We start from the raw sequence: 15,776 nt of genomic DNA on the forward strand, positions 1-15,776 counted from the left end.
ATTAAAGGTGCTATATCAATGCAAGTTGTTGTTGTTGCCTCTTCCTTACTGCCCAAGCTAAACCCTTTCCACTTCTCCTGTCATTCTCCAATGGCAACAGTCTGTGAATGAGTACAGATCCTGGAAAGTCTCTGAAGGGAATGTAGTCACTGACCAGCAAAATAAGTTCTATGCATAAAAGCTTCTGAACATTAACTGCATTATCTCATACATGTTACTTCGTAAATGTATCACTCATTGCACAGGCATTGCATCATCAGACCATGATCATCAAGCTGTTGAGTAGATGGATACAAGGGGCTGGAAACCAAGGTGCAAGGTACCAACAAGGGGGGACGTTTTCTCTACCCCTTTGGAAGAGTACTTTCCTCTTCTCCATATTAAACTGCACAAAGCAGAGAAGCATCAAAAAGATCAGATTTTAAATTAGGAGGGCAAGAGGAAAAGTAATTTACAAACTGTCCTTTATCTCCTGGACCTGACTTTGAATCCAGGTCCAGAATGATTGAAGAAAAAACAAGTTTCCTCTGGTTATTGGCTATAAGGGTCCTATGCAAAATGAGTTTAGTTTCTTTTCTTTTTAATTGAGAAACCAGGGTGAAGGATGCTACCAAGGTTGAATAGGGTAAATGGAATGAGGTAAATCAACAAGTGGTGACCAGGTGACAAAAAAACTTTGGGTTTTCAAAGTCTGAAAATTGTAGGAGGGAGAAGAAACTTAAAAAGCTAAAGAGTTTTGAGGGCCTAGGAAAGAATGAGTTAAAGGAGGAGACTTTGTAGTTGGTGAGTCTTGGTTTCAATGCAGCATGTCAGAAAGAAGGGTTGCAATTTAGAAGCCGCAAAGGAAGAAAGTTCAGAGGACCACTGATCACTATAACATTGGTAAAATAGTACAAGTGAATAAAAGCTGTGATGGACCAAAATCAGAGACTAGAATTGCAGGAGAAGAAAAGAGTGCCTATCTCATTAGCTTTTCCTTGTATCCTGCCAAAAAATGTGACAGTAATGCTAAAGGGGTTTCTCCAGACAGGGGAGCAGTATTCAAATCTTGGACAGTCTTGGGCTTTATAGAGTTGAATTGTTGAGGGGAAAGACATGTTTCGTACAAAATAGGAAACCAAGCTTCTTGGGATTCGTTTTAGTAGTGGAGAAGATCAGGGATTTCCATTTGAGGCTGGGGGAGATATTTGGGTGTATATCCTCCAGTAATTGTTAGCAAAAGATTGAGTGAGAGTATAAGATGGGGAAAATTTATTTTATACTCGCGCTGGCATTTCCTGCTCAATTAGTGACTGGTGATGAAATATAACTCAGTGAGGCCGAGAAAGTTGAAAGATGAAGAAGGCCTAAGGCTGGAGCTATCAAAGGTAAGAGGTGGGACCTGTTGGTTAGATGTTTGAGAGACATGAAGAAACTGTGTCTTTGAAGAATGAAAGACTCTCATTGCTATGTTGAAGAGCATGGGTATCAAGATATATTGACTCAGCCTTCGTACTGAGAGGACTGAGGGTATGTGATTTGAAGGAACTTGATGAACGTAGAGTGGAACCCTTAGCAAAAGAATGGATCGGCTTTGATGGTAAGCAGAGGAGATAATTGAAATGAAGAGTGAGAGACAGGACACAGCCCTGTGGAACCCTTCAGTTAATGGAAGAGTCACAGGATCATTTATCAACTACAGCACTGACTGAGCCATTCGAGAAAAATCTAGATAGCCGTGAACAGAGCTTATGATGGTAGCTGCTCTGGAAGTGTTGGTATCAGAACTATCAAGGTTTTTGCAGATGTTCAAGGCAACGATATAAGAGTCACCAAAGCATTCAAGATCAGAGTTCCAATCATGGGTAATAAAATCAGCAGCAGAACGACCATTCCAAAGACAATACCAATGATCACAGATTGGACCAGAAATTTCACGGTGATAGATAAATTGAGATTACCCGTATCTTTAGAAAGGTCCAATCTAAAGGCAATAAGGATTTTTAGGGATAGGGTAAACAGGCAAATTCCCAAGGAGATGGAAAAATGGACTGGGAGTCAAGGACATTGAAAATACATCACAGGACAGGGATAAGTACAGATGCATGCATCTTGAGCACAATGAGAGGGTTACCAACAGAACCAAAGTCTTACTGAAGTCCAGAGACTGGAGGATCTGACAGACCTGGTGTGGATAAAACATGCTTTTGGTCATATTGGTCAAATAGAGTGGAGACATGGAAGGAAATTCTTCACAGGATCTTCAGTATTAAAATTGAGAAAGGAAAGCGAGCTTATAAAGGTCAGCTCCTGGTGCAGGAGAGCTAGAAACTACACCTTCAGGATAGAAGATGGGTAAAATTGAGGATTTATAGAAGTGACAAGAGAAAGCTTTGGCAAGAGACCAGAAGATGAAGCTGTCAAAGAAACAAGAAGACAGCAGTTGATACTTCTTTTCAATAACATTGTGTTAAGTAGCTTTAGTAGTGGATTTGTAAACATTACAAGTGGAATGCTTCAAACTGATCAACATGGCAGATGTGACAGACAGAATTTTTATGAGCCAGCTGAAGGCTAAGTATGCCTGAACATTAATCTCGCATCATATCTGATGGAACGTTCCATGACAGCTAGACTAACATCAGTTACTTCACTGGCACAGAGAGAAAGGATCAGAAGAGTGAATTAGTTGGAACAGAGAAAGGTAGCAAATATTCACAAAGACCATCCCATAGTGTCAAATGAGTTTACAGAGTGTGATTTGTTGTAGGTTATTCTGCAAGAGGAAGACATAAGACAGTGGTCAGAAGAAGAGACAGGTACAGAGTCAGAGTTCGAGCTGTATTATTGGAACAATCGGGGATGGGGGGGGGCTGGTTGACAAGTTGTCTCAGGTCATTCAGAAGTGTGAAGAACTCACAATTAGTGTTTGGCTAACCAGTAGGAGATAAACACAGCTATTGTTGATATTGTTGATAGTAAACATTGTTAAGATCACCATTCCTGGTAACGTTGGAGGGTAAGTTAGAGTACATAGATTTATTTTCCTAATAACATGTTCTAGAGAGTCTCAAGGTTAGGAGTGATGGAGACAGCAGATGAGTTCAGTGAGGTGAAGAAGAGTGATTTTTAGCCACGGGTGATCAAAGTCAGTAAACTACTTTGAGAGGGGAGGACAAGGGGACACAGGTTCAAATGAGTAAAAGGCAAACATAGGATTGATACCTGGAGGTTCTACACACAAAGAGTGATCAACATATGGAATGGACTCCCTGATAACAGCAGTGGAGGCAAAAACTCTGGAATCATTTAAAAAACAATTTGATGTTGCAACGTGGAAACCTCAGGGTCTTTCTGGATGGATGAACCAAGATGGGCCAAATGGCCAATCTCATTTGTAATCTTGTGATTGAAAGGAAGTAAGGAGAGCAGCAAGTACATCAGACTGAACAGAAGTAATGGACCTCCTCTGCATTTGGAAGTTGGGAAAGGAAAGCATAAGAGAGAATTTGGAAATTTTGTCAGCATGAGCACCGGTGGATTTTGAGGGGGCTTTACTATTTGTCTAAACCAGGTGCGTCCAAGTTTCTCATCTTCATGGGCTGCCTCGATGCATACCATGTAGCTTATGAAGGCCATGTATACAGTTCAAATTCATGTTCCCACTTATCGGGCCAAAACCTAGGCTGTGGGTACTAACAGGTCTTAGAGTTCTGATCAGGAGTCACCCACCAAGGAAACAGCCTTGCAAGCCTCAAGCTGCATGAAATCCAAATGTGGCAAACCAGCAAGTAAGAAAGATAAGCACATATAGAGCTGAGTTGCCTGGATCTTGTGGGCCAGATTGCCAGGGTTCCCCGTGTACTGTAGTATGGATACCCCTGGTCTAAATAGTGCTATCCCTGATTTGGGAGTGCTTGATACTGACACATGGTGTAAATAAGAAATGGTTCCCATTCCTGGTGCTCACAATCCCAACCTTTGTGATTGTGAAAATTCAGCAAAAACAAAAAAAAAGTACATTTTTGTTTCACTATTGAACCACATAACGAACAAACAATAACGGAAGTATTAATCCCTTCACACTGCTTAAAAATGATTTCATGGCAGAATTTTTGAGAAGGCAACATCATAGTGTAAAGAAAGTAAAATCAGACCATGCATGCTTTTATAAAACCAGAATTCCACATGCTAACCACCCTCAGCAGAAAGATATTTTTCTAACCTTCCTGTTAATGTTTTGTTCTGATTATCTGATATCTGTGTCCTCTCATCATCAGTGGAAACAATCCATCAAAATGTTTCTTACCCGAACCCTTCATAATCTCGAAGACCTCTATCAGGTCATCTCATAACTTTCTCCACTCTAGTGAAGAAAGCCCTAGCTTCTCAAGCCTTTCTTAACTGTAACCACTTGCCCCTGGTAACAGCCATTCAGTCACCATCTTGTTCTCTGAGGTACCATTTCAATGTTTTTTTTAAAGAAAATACTGTATAGTTGTAATAACCGTATTCAGTGATTAAAAATGAAACAAATACATCAACTTGGTTACACTGCAGGGTGGAGAGAAAGTGTACACTAAACGGTTTAATTTCAACTAATGTGTTTACGTTAAAACCTCGTCTACATTATTTTAACATGGCTATTGACCCATTTAAACTAAAAATAGTGCATGGAGGAAATTAAGCCCTTAAATGTTAAAAGGCTGCCAACTGTAACTGATTGCTTCAATATTGGTGGAAATATATTTTTTTAAAAGTCGCTCGACAGCTGCTTGTTTTACTTTCAGTCAAAAGGAAAGAGCGTTCACTTCTGAAAAGTTGTACCTGAATCACTCATTGAGCTGTGATCACTCATCGTAGTCTGCAGTCCTGGGACTGGCTGTGTGGTGAGGTACCAAACTGCGTGCAACACATCCGTGGCATGTATGCGATTGTGATCTGTTGATTAAAAACAAGACACATCCTCTTACAACTTTCTGCAGGTTTCCATCCTCGCTGCAATTAAAGCATCCTCTGGTGATCTATGTCAAGATTAGGTTTAAAATGTGTTTCAATCAGAGAACGCTGAAATATACAACAACTTACATTTATAGTGGGGGTGATTTTAACCCCAGGGTGGGAGTTGAAAATAGTTGGGTTTTTTGGGTCTCAATAGCAAAATGTTTGGACTTTGCAGTCCCAGTGGGAAGCCTGGACTTTTATCGCCCAAGTTAAACCCAGAAGCTGGGTTGTGGTTGCGACCCAAAAAACAACTATTTTCAACTCCCATCCACCCTCAACCCTCAACCCACCCATTCTTGGGGGTTAAAATCACCCCCGTAGTGTCTTTTATATAGAAGGTATCAGCTGAGGATCAGTGGGTAGCACTCCTGCCTCTGAGGTAGCATGGTTGTGGGTTCAAGTCCCACTCCAGCAACTTGAGCACAAAATCTAGGCTGACGCTCCAGTGCAGTAATGAGGGAGTGCTGCACTGTTGGAGGTGCCGTCCTTTAGCTGAGAAGTTAAACTGAGGCCCTGTCTGCCCTCTTAGGTGGATGTAAAAGATCCCATGGCACTATTTTGCAGGGGAATTCTCCCTGGTGTCCTCGCCAATATTTATTTCTCAACCAACATCATGAAAACAGGATTATCTGGTCATTATCACATTGCTGTTTGTGGGACCTTGCTGTGTGCAGATTGCACATTTCCTACATTTCAACAGTGACTACACTTCAAAAGTACTTCATTGGCTGTAAAGCGCTTTGGGATGTCTTGAGGTTGTGAAAGATGCTATACAAATGCTATCTTTTTAGAAAAGTGCACTAAGGTGCTTCACAGGAGACGTAGAGAAAGAAAATGGATGCTCAGACAAAGGAAATATTAGGAGGGGTGACCAAAAGCTTGGTTAAAGAGATTGGTTTTAAGGAGGATCTTAAAGGAGGATAGGCAGGTGGAGAGGTTTAGGGAGGGAATCCAGAGCGTGGGGCCTAAGCGGTTCAAGGTATGGCGGGCCATTTAGCATCGGAAGAAAAGACTGACAGTTCTTCAACCTTCATCAGAACTTCTAATGCGGAATGTTATCCTGCTTTGTCAGATGCTGACCGACCTGCTGTGCACTTCCAGTACTTTGTGCTTTTGTCGAACATTGCCAGCATTTGTGGTATGTTTTTTTGTACTGGAAATCCGCATTCTAATGATGCAATAAAGGGCGATACGAAAGTTCTCTGACCATCTTAGTGAAATCTCAGGAGTGCACAGCATTCCTAATCGCTAGATGTGAGAACTATGATTTTGTTGGTGGCAACAAAAAATTTACAATCACAATGTAGTGCCAATAACAATCCTTTAATGCTTCTGAAACAGTTAACCAATGCATTTCAAAAAGTCTGAGAATGCAGGTGTGGAAGGTGCAATTGCAGTGACAAATCGCCTAATAACTGCAGAGCTCATCAGATTTATTTCCCTCGTTTTTAATTCTCCAGCTACAGCAAATGCACACGACAGATAACTCTCCCCATGGCTATTAGTGCAGTAACACTGCCACTCTTGGTTCCCCCCAGTGGTACCATCTGGTATTATCGCCACAAATACGATCTAATGTTATTCCATATTCACTAGTCCAAGGAAATGTGATTCGCCACATACAGATTTTAATGGCACAGAGGACTGCTAGCAAGAATGCAGCATGTGCAGTATTAGAAGTGATAGTAACAGGATTATGCAAATTACGGTTCATGGCATGATGGGAAAGTGCGTGTACCGCAGGAAGGAATGTCTGTGGCCTTAATCATTGTCACAATCCCCAACATTTAAAGGCAAAGGTTCCAGACGATAATAAGGGCACACACCACAACTGATGGTGACCCCCCACACCTGAAGATACTGATGAACATTTGCTCAGGAGGAAGACTGTAGCAGGCATAGGGACTGTAGAGACTGAAGAAGTCAAACAGAATTAATACTAAATAGTAATGAGATAGTTTATAATTTGCACAATATATTACATCGATATGTCCATACACGATTGTGCACAAGCACATGATCATGATAGTGTTTGTAACAACAATGAAGTACCCAAATGAACAAGAGTGTTCTTGTGCCTATAATGTATAATCTGCTCTGTTCATATAACAAGGAAAACCCAGGGGACCACGGGCAACATGCAAAGAGCATCAAACAACCGGGGCTTGATTATGGGAGTAACCAAAAACACTGAACCCAAGGAAATATCTCAGGGAAAAAAAAAATTGTGACAAACCAGACCTGAACCAAAGGAACAGGTAGATAGGACCTCCATTTGAAGTCTGATCAGAAGGACAGCACCTGACAGTGAGGTACTCCCTCAATACCACACTGGAGTGCCAGACTAGGTTATGTGGTCATGTTCCAGAGTGGAGTTCGAATCCACAACCTTCTGACTGAGTGGCGAGAGGGCTACGAATTGAGCCAAGCTAACACATGGCAACACCAGTGGAATCTACAGTGCAGACCTCACTTACAAAGGCCATAAGCACTGCAGTAACACTCCTCTCAGCTGTGTGTCAGAAGGTTGAGGGTTCAAGCTCCATTCCAAGTACTTGTGTACATAATCTAGTACTGAGGGAGTGCTGTATTGTCGGAGGTGTCATTTTTCAGAGGAGCAGTTAATATCAAGGTCTCATCTGCTTGTTCAGGTGGATGCTAAAGATCCCATGGCCTTATTCAAAGAGCAGGGGAATCCCGGCCAATATTTATACCTCAACCAAAACCATCAAAAAAAAGATTAATTGGTCATTTATCTCATTGCTATTTGCATGACCTTGCCACGTGAAAACTGACTGCCACATTTGTCCACAGAACAAGGTCAGGCCGTACGAATTTGACTGAATTTTTGAAGAAGAAAAGAAAAGTAAGAAAGAATTTGCATTTATATACCACCTTTCTTGACCTCAGGACATCCCAAAGCGCCTTACAGCCAATGAAGTACTTTTAAAATGTAGTCACTGCTGTAATGTAGGAAATACAGCAGCCAATCCGTACACAGCAAGGTCTCACAAACAGCAATGTGATAATGACCAGATAATCTGTTTTAGTGTTGGTTGAGGGATAAATATTGGCCAGGACACCAAGGAGAACTCCCCTGCTCTTCATAGGATCTTTAACATCCACCTGAGAGGGGTTCTAAATGAATTTTTTGCATCTGTTTTCACTATGGAGAAGGACGACGTAGACAGAGAAATACGACAGGGGGACTGTGATATACTCGAACATATTAACATCGAGCGGGAGGAGGTATTGGCGGTTTTAGCAGGCCTAAAAATGGATAAATCCCCAGGCCCGGACGAAATGTATCCCAGGCTACTGTGTGAGGCAAAGGAGGAGATTGCGGGGGCTCTAACACATATATTCAGAACCTCTCTGGCCACAGGGGATGTGCCAGAGGACTGGAGAACCGCTAATGTAGTACCATTATTCAAGAAGGGGAGTAGGGAAAAACCGGGGAACTACAGGCCAGTGAGCCTAACATCAGTGGTAGGAAAATTATTGGAAAAAATTCTGAAGGACAAAATTAGTCTCCACTTGGAGAAGCAAGGATTAATCAGGGATAGTCAACATGGCTTTGTCAAGGGAAGATCATGTCTGACTAATTTGATTGAATTTTTTGAGGGGGTGACTAGGCGTGTGGATGAGGGTAACGCAGTGGATGTGGTATACATGGATTTCAGTAAGGCCTTCGATAAAGTCCCGCACAGGAGACTGGTCAAGAAGGTACGAGCCCATGGAGTCCAGGGTGCCTTGGCACTTTGGATACAAAACTGGCTTAGTGGCAGAAGGCAGAGGGTGATGGTCAAAGGTTGTTTTTGTGACTGGAAGCCTGTGGCCAGTGGGGTACCACAGGGATCTGTGCTGGGGCCCTTGCTGTTTGTGGTCTACATTAACGACTTGGATATGAATGTAAAAGGTATGATCAGTAAGTTCGCTGATGATACAAAAATTGGTAGGGTGGTAAATAGCGAGGAGGATAGCCTCAGTCTGCAGGACGATATAGATGGGTTGGTCAGATGGGCGGAACAGTGGCAAATGGAATTTAACCCGGAAAAGTGCGAGGTGATGCACTTTGGAGGGACTAACAAGGCAAAGGAATACACAATGAATGGGAAGACCCTAGGCAAGACAGAGGGTCAGAGGGATCTTGGTGTGCAAGTTCACAGATCCCTGAAGGCGGCGGAACAGGTAGATAAGGTGGTAAAGAAGGCATATGGGATACTTGTCTTTATTAGCCGAGGCATAGAATATAAGAGCAAGGAGGTTATGATGGAGCTGTATAAAACACTGGTTAGGCCACAGCTGGAGTACTGTGTGCAGTTCTGGTCGCCGCACTACAGGAAGGATGTGATCGCTTTGGAGAGGGTGCAGAGGAGATTCACCAGGATGTTACCAGGGCTGGAGCGCTTCAGCTATGAAGAGAGACTGGGAAGATTGGGTTTGTTTTCCTTGGAGCAGAGGAGGCTGAGGGGGGACATGATTGAGGTGTACAAAATTATGAGGGGCATAGATAGGATGGATACTAAGGAGCTTTTTCCCTTCGTTGAGGGTTCTATAACAAGGGGGCATAGATTCAAGGTAAAAGGCGGGAGGTTTAGAGGGGATTTGAGAAAGAACTTTTTCACCCAGAGGGTGGTTGGAGTCTGGAACTCACTGCCTGAAAGGGTTGTGGAGGCAGGAACCCTCACAACATTCAAGAAGCATTTGGATGAGCACTTGAAATGCCATAGCATACAAGGCTACGGACCAAATGCTGGAATATGGGATTAGATTAGACTGGGCTTGATGGCCGGCGCGGACACGATGGGCCGAAGGGCCTCTATCCGTGCTGTATAACTCTATGACTCTATGACTCTATGAGGGTAGATAGAGCCTCGTTTTAACATCTCATCTGAAGAACGACACCTCTAGCAGTGCAGCACTCCCTCAGTAGTGCAGTGGGAGTGTCAGCCTGGAATTATATGCTCAACTCTCTGGAGTGGGACTTGAACCCACGACCATCTGACTAAGAGTCAAGAGTGCTACAGCTGAGCGACAGTGTACATGATGTGTATCCCTCAGCATGGATACTGGGCTAAGTATGGAATGTGACCATTGTGCTAGTTCGCTGTAGGCAAGAAGCTATATATGGGAAAGACCTTCTTTGCAATAACCCAGAAGCAAAACAAAAGGTGATGACAGTAAAATGGTCCATAGTGATGTCGCATTAAAGTGTAAAGGACAGATTGACTGATCCCGCATTCCCAGCGGGGAAGGGTGCTCGAAGGGATCAGACGTCAGAGATACGGCTACCACAATGCAGTGCCAATTCTCTGACCTGTGCTTCTCTCAAGCACTGCTCACTGCTTGAACCACAGGAACTACGGGGAGCTTAGCTTTATATCCCCCAAGTCATTAGATGTATTCAAGAAGGAGATAGATATATTTCTTAATGCTAAAGGGATCAAGGGATATGGGGAGAGAGCGGGAACAGGGAGTTAGACGATCAGCCCTGATCATTTTGAATGGTGGAGCAGGCCCGAAGGGCCGAATGGCCTACTCTTGCTCCTATTTTCTATGTTTCTATGTATATACACCTCCAGATAGCAACAATCACATTAACACTGAGTGACGGCTATGAAAATACTTGGAGCGATGTTTTCCTACTATCATACTATAGAAGGGGAATGGGATTAATTGGATAGCTCTATCAAAGAGCTGGCACATGCACGATGAGCCGAATGGCCTACTCCTGTGCTATAACTACTATGATACTAAAAAAGTACAATCTAGGAATACTCACAGGGTGTATCTCTGTATCCATTTTCTAATGCATGAAAGTAGTTCATGAACTCCTTTAATGGGATTTTAAATATTTCAAAAAGTCCAGTGTCTTCAAACAGTCTGAATGCCACCTGCACCAAGAGAGAGATTCAGTAATCAGTGTATGGGAAGTGCCAATAGTCAGTGGAGAGAAACCAGCCTGACATAGAGCCATTAAAGCACACAAACGCACAGATTTTCCAAGTGGCCATAACTTAATACCAACAGTAATGGCGATCGGAAAGCTCAGGCTCATCACTTTCCTTTCTGCTCTCTAATCTTTTATTCAAATACCATATGTGGGAGTTCTGGGTCACAAGGGTGGGTACAATCCACTGGCCCCGAATAAAACTGCAATTGTGTTTCGTTAGTTTAAAATAATATATTTCCAATATGACAGCAAAAAGTTTCAAGAATTTTAACAAGTACTCTTGAAATTAATGTAATAGACTGTGGAGAATTCAATTCTAACAGGTTCTTAAAAGCTTCTGCCCTTTATGACATTGCACGGTGAACTGGTGCAACAGAATTCAAGTTCAACATCATTATGACAGCACCATAGTGTGCACTGTGTTTCCAAGCTTTTCGTACACTTATCAAAGACATACACCTCACAAGCCATAAATTATACTGTGCTATAAAGCTAAGTAATTTTAAAGATGCTTTATTCGTCTTTACAATAATTGCAGTTTAAAGCTGTCATTATACATGCTTTCATGAGTTCCTCAGACTAGCTGTGGTGGTGCGAGTAGAGTTATACTGACTGAGTCCCCGTTTATCTGAATAACATCTTAAAGCAACAAATATACATGCATGCACTCCCCGAACTCATAACATTGTGAGCAGTGCCTGATCTGTGCCTGTACAGTGGTGGTACTCCATGATTTAGAGGGAGCAGTGAAGCCTATGTGCATGCAAGTGTATGTGTGCCTGCACGTGTATGTGTATTTGTATGTGCGCGAGTGCATGTGAGGGTGTGTGTGAGGATGCACGTGTGAATGGCAACCATTCCAGGGACTAGACAACATACATTTGCACACTAGTGCAGGGTGCGCCTCCTGTTGACCCAAGGAGTTACACTTCTGCTAACATTTAAGTTCAACAGTGACACTAATAAACGTTACAGTGTCACACATTTGATTGTGGGAGGCCGAGTCAACTTCTTGTGTTATTCTGGAGTTGGCAAACAGCTGCTGCACTGCCAGACAACTACCTTTGGTCAGTCCCAGTCAAAGTTACGCATCCAGGAGCATTATGGGATGGGCTGAATTGTACCACACCTATGACTGTAATGGCATGAATGGAACATGCAAATCCAACATATTGGGGCATTTGGATATCGGTACTGAAAGTTTCAAACATTGGGGATAATTTTAATGTTTGGCGATGGTGTAAAAAGGACGGTATCAGATCAGCTGCCTGTTGTACGCCTCTCCCGGTTTTCATTTCGAATGGAGTCAATGGAAATGAAAATCGGAAGAGGTGAATAACGGAGACTGGTCTGATATCGCCTGTTTTACACTATCGCCAAAAGTTAAATTGAGTGCTCAATGTGTTGTTTAAAGAACATGTTTAGCAGGACAATTAATGAATTAATATTTCTCAACGTGAAAAATGGAGCAACCCTATCACTCCAATAGCATACGTGTGTAGACTGCAAAACTACATTCTTCATGACAAATTGCCATTATACAAGCGATTCCCCAACGTTTCATAAATAGGGCAGCACTCAAAAACACAGTTTTAAAGCACGTTACTGTTAATAAAAATGGCGATGCTTATTATTTCAAAAGATATATCCACTTAATATCAAACTCATAACTGTCCCCTCCTGATTTGCTTCTGCTTTTCCCTCCCGATGAAACCTGTTCTTAGTGCTGCCCTCCGCAAATAAAATGGATACAATTTATTTGTAACAGTTTGAGAAAAATAACCGTACTTATTAAGATTGGGAATCCAATTAACCGCAACATGAAATGACTGCCTAACACCACACAACCAGTGAGAGAGAAAGCCCTTTGCATCTGCTCAAGGTCAGCAATGAGGTGACATTTTATTTTCTGCTCCAATTACTTCCAGTCAACAGCTCGCAGATCTCAAGTACAAATTAATATCTAAATAACCTTGGGATATTACGCAATGTTTGCATATTAACAGTAAAGTTGTCGAGTCTAAATTACTGTACGACAACAGGTGCTCGATAATGAAGGCACTAATGAAATTCAGAACTTCCTGAATAAATAAAATGCTGCCATTAACCTCCCATTGAAAAAGAAAGCTCAGACTCGAAATAGAACAACACGTGTCAGGTCCTCTTTGTTCTGCAGCTCAAGTTTTGGTCAATGGATCGAACATTGGAAAAAAATCTGAACCGAGGAAATTTAAATCCCTTTTCGTTTCCCTTTCTCGCAAAGAAATCACTGATTTCAGATAGTCAGGAATGCAGACCGAAGGAACAACTGTGATTTAAATTAGTCTAATTTCCTGCACTACCATTAATATGAAATGCTACTTTGCATCAATTGTAAACTGATATTCTTACTCTTTCTTCATTCATTCTCGAGATATGGGCATCGCTGGCAAGGGCAGCATTTATTGCCCACCCCCTAGTTGCCCTTGAGAAGGTGGTGGTGTAAAAAACTCAACACAGATTGAGGGATGAATCTGGGACTTTCCTGCTCTGTATGCTTCAGCTACTCACTGCTCAGGCATTTTCGAGTAATTCCCTGCAGCATTTTCGATCCCCCCTCTCCACACCACACATCAGGAGAAGAATTGACCTGATTGAAGAGAGAGATTGGCAGAGACCAATCAACCATTAGGATGTGCAGGAAAGTAGCACACTCTTTAAATTGCCCTCCTTTATTATTGAGTGCCACCTCAAACTCTCACTGGCAAGGACAAAGTTGTGGGTAACAACAGGCACGAATCTGCTTGCTATCACTTGTAGTGCAGAACCTTAGCACAAAAACACAATACCATATTACAGATCAGCCATGATCTGATTAAATGGCGGAACAGGCTCGAGGGGCTGAATGGCCTACTCCTGTTCTTATGTTCTTTTGTTCCTATCAAGACTGCGATCGATAGATTTTTGTTAGGTAAGGGTATTAAGGAACATGGATCAAAGGTGGGTAAATGGAGTTGAGGTGCAGATCAGCCATGATTTGATTGATGGTGGAACAGATTCGAGGGGCTGAATGGTATACTCCTGTACCTATGTTCCTATCACTCAGCATGTTAATGTACCAATATGCCCTGTCACTCAGCATATTAGTATAGAGTAAATAAGGAGAAACTGTTTCCACTGGCAGGAGGGTTGATAACCAGAGGACATGAGATTTAAGGTAATTAGCAAAAGCAGGAGGGAGATGATGAGAATATTTTTCAGCGAGTTCTTAAGATCAGGAATGCACTGTCTGAAAGGGTGGTGTAAGCAGATACAATAGTAACTTTCAAAAGGGAAATGGATAAATACTTGAAAAGGAAATATTTGCAGGGAAAGATCAGGGGAGTGGGACTAATTGGATAGCTCTTTCAAAGAGCTGGCACTGGCATGATGGGCCGAATGACCTCCTTCTGTGCTGTATGATTCTATGATTCTCTGATCCTGTGAATACGCAGTGTTACTCAGCATGTTAGTGAACCATTAATATTGGTAAGTAATTCCTATGGAAGATGTGGTGATTTTTGATTGATGCTAGCTCTAAGCAGTGGTCTGAGGCCTGGATCAGCCAAAGAATTGGGGTGAGGCTCAAGCAGCATGAAGCTGGTGAGGAGTGGGATTCAGGAGTAGCCTCAAAACGGGGTCTGCTGTAGAAGCTGCAGAGACCAAGACCAGACCAACAGATGTCACAGCGCGCTGAGACTGACCACAGACCAAACCATGACTTCAACAAAGGCTTCAGCCAAAATCCAGAACCCAGAAAATAGGCCCTCAATGACAGATGGGCAGATTCAATTTTACTAATAACATTTTACAAACACACAAAATTGACGGGCAGGAAAAGACCAGCTGGTCTATCAAGCCTGCCCCACACCTCATGATGGCTGCAGCATCATGACTAGACACTTCTCAACCCCCTTTCACCAACCCCCCCCCACCCCTGGCCATAGCCATGTCATCTCCTGGGAGAGGCAAAAAGAGAAAAACTAATTTTAATATGCATCAGTTCAAAAGATTAATTCTTCTTGCCTCTAAAGAGATCCAAATGCACATAGGAGGCATTCTGCCAACAGTCAAATGAAGCCTGCCTGCTTTGAGCATCTATAACAACAGAAATGTTTTATGTATCTACACAACACAGAACACAAAACACAAATAACTCCAGCAGGAAAGAAGCAATTGCTCACCTGACTGAGGATGCGGCCACATTTTGAGCCCGTCTTCTCCACTAGATCAAAGATGGGAAAATTCCAGTTGTTCAATTGTGTAAATAATGGCTCCAGGCCTTCCATTAGAAGAGGTTCTGGGGCAAGAATTGGTTTATCCTAGAAAAAAAAAGAACAATTTACCCAGAATGATGCAGAAACTTTTCTATATCTGCATTCAAAATCTTGGGGGCAATTTTAACCTAACCTGCCCGTCGGGAAACTGATGGGATCAGGTGCAACCCTTGTTTTAACACCCAGCCCGATTTTACTCTCCATTAAAGTCGCTGAAGAGCAATATTGGGAGGGGTGTAAAATTGGCGTTCAACCCAATCTTGTGGGTTTCCCGCCCAGTGAGTTAGGTTAAAATTATATGTTTACATGCACTTCCATTATAAATTATGTCCTTATTTTTATATTTCCATTCCAAATTCCTATGTCCACATTTCTAATGGAAACCGCCTATGTAAACTTGTCACACTGTAATTACACCTCCCATCAGTGGTGGTGCTGTAGTGCATCTGCTTTGATTCTCCCAGTTCTGCCGCCTGTACTGCACAGAAATGCCTGTGCTCCAATCAACTATACTTCTCAGCTCCACAAATTGCAATACATTT

The 15,776-nt window shown here is 42.4% G+C and overlaps 1 protein-coding gene across 2 annotated transcripts in view; it reads right to left on the reverse strand.

Moving 5' to 3' along the window:
- pde3a (phosphodiesterase 3A, cGMP-inhibited) overlaps nt 1–15,776 on the reverse strand; it is a 413,169-nt gene that overhangs the window by 31,438 nt on the left and 365,955 nt on the right. For both annotated transcript variants that reach the window (XM_068004733.1, XM_068004735.1), the window contains 3 exons: nt 15,142–15,279; nt 10,769–10,880; nt 4,807–4,920 (listed from right to left, as the gene is read on the reverse strand). In XM_068004733.1, the coding sequence (XP_067860834.1) occupies nt 4,807–4,920; nt 10,769–10,880; nt 15,142–15,279 (364 nt within the window). The remainder of the gene's footprint in view (nt 1–4,806; nt 4,921–10,768; nt 10,881–15,141; nt 15,280–15,776) is intronic.

Source organism: Heptranchias perlo, chromosome 24 (assembly GCF_035084215.1).
Source record: "Heptranchias perlo isolate sHepPer1 chromosome 24, sHepPer1.hap1, whole genome shotgun sequence".
Taxonomy (NCBI): domain Eukaryota; kingdom Metazoa; phylum Chordata; class Chondrichthyes; order Hexanchiformes; family Hexanchidae; genus Heptranchias; species Heptranchias perlo.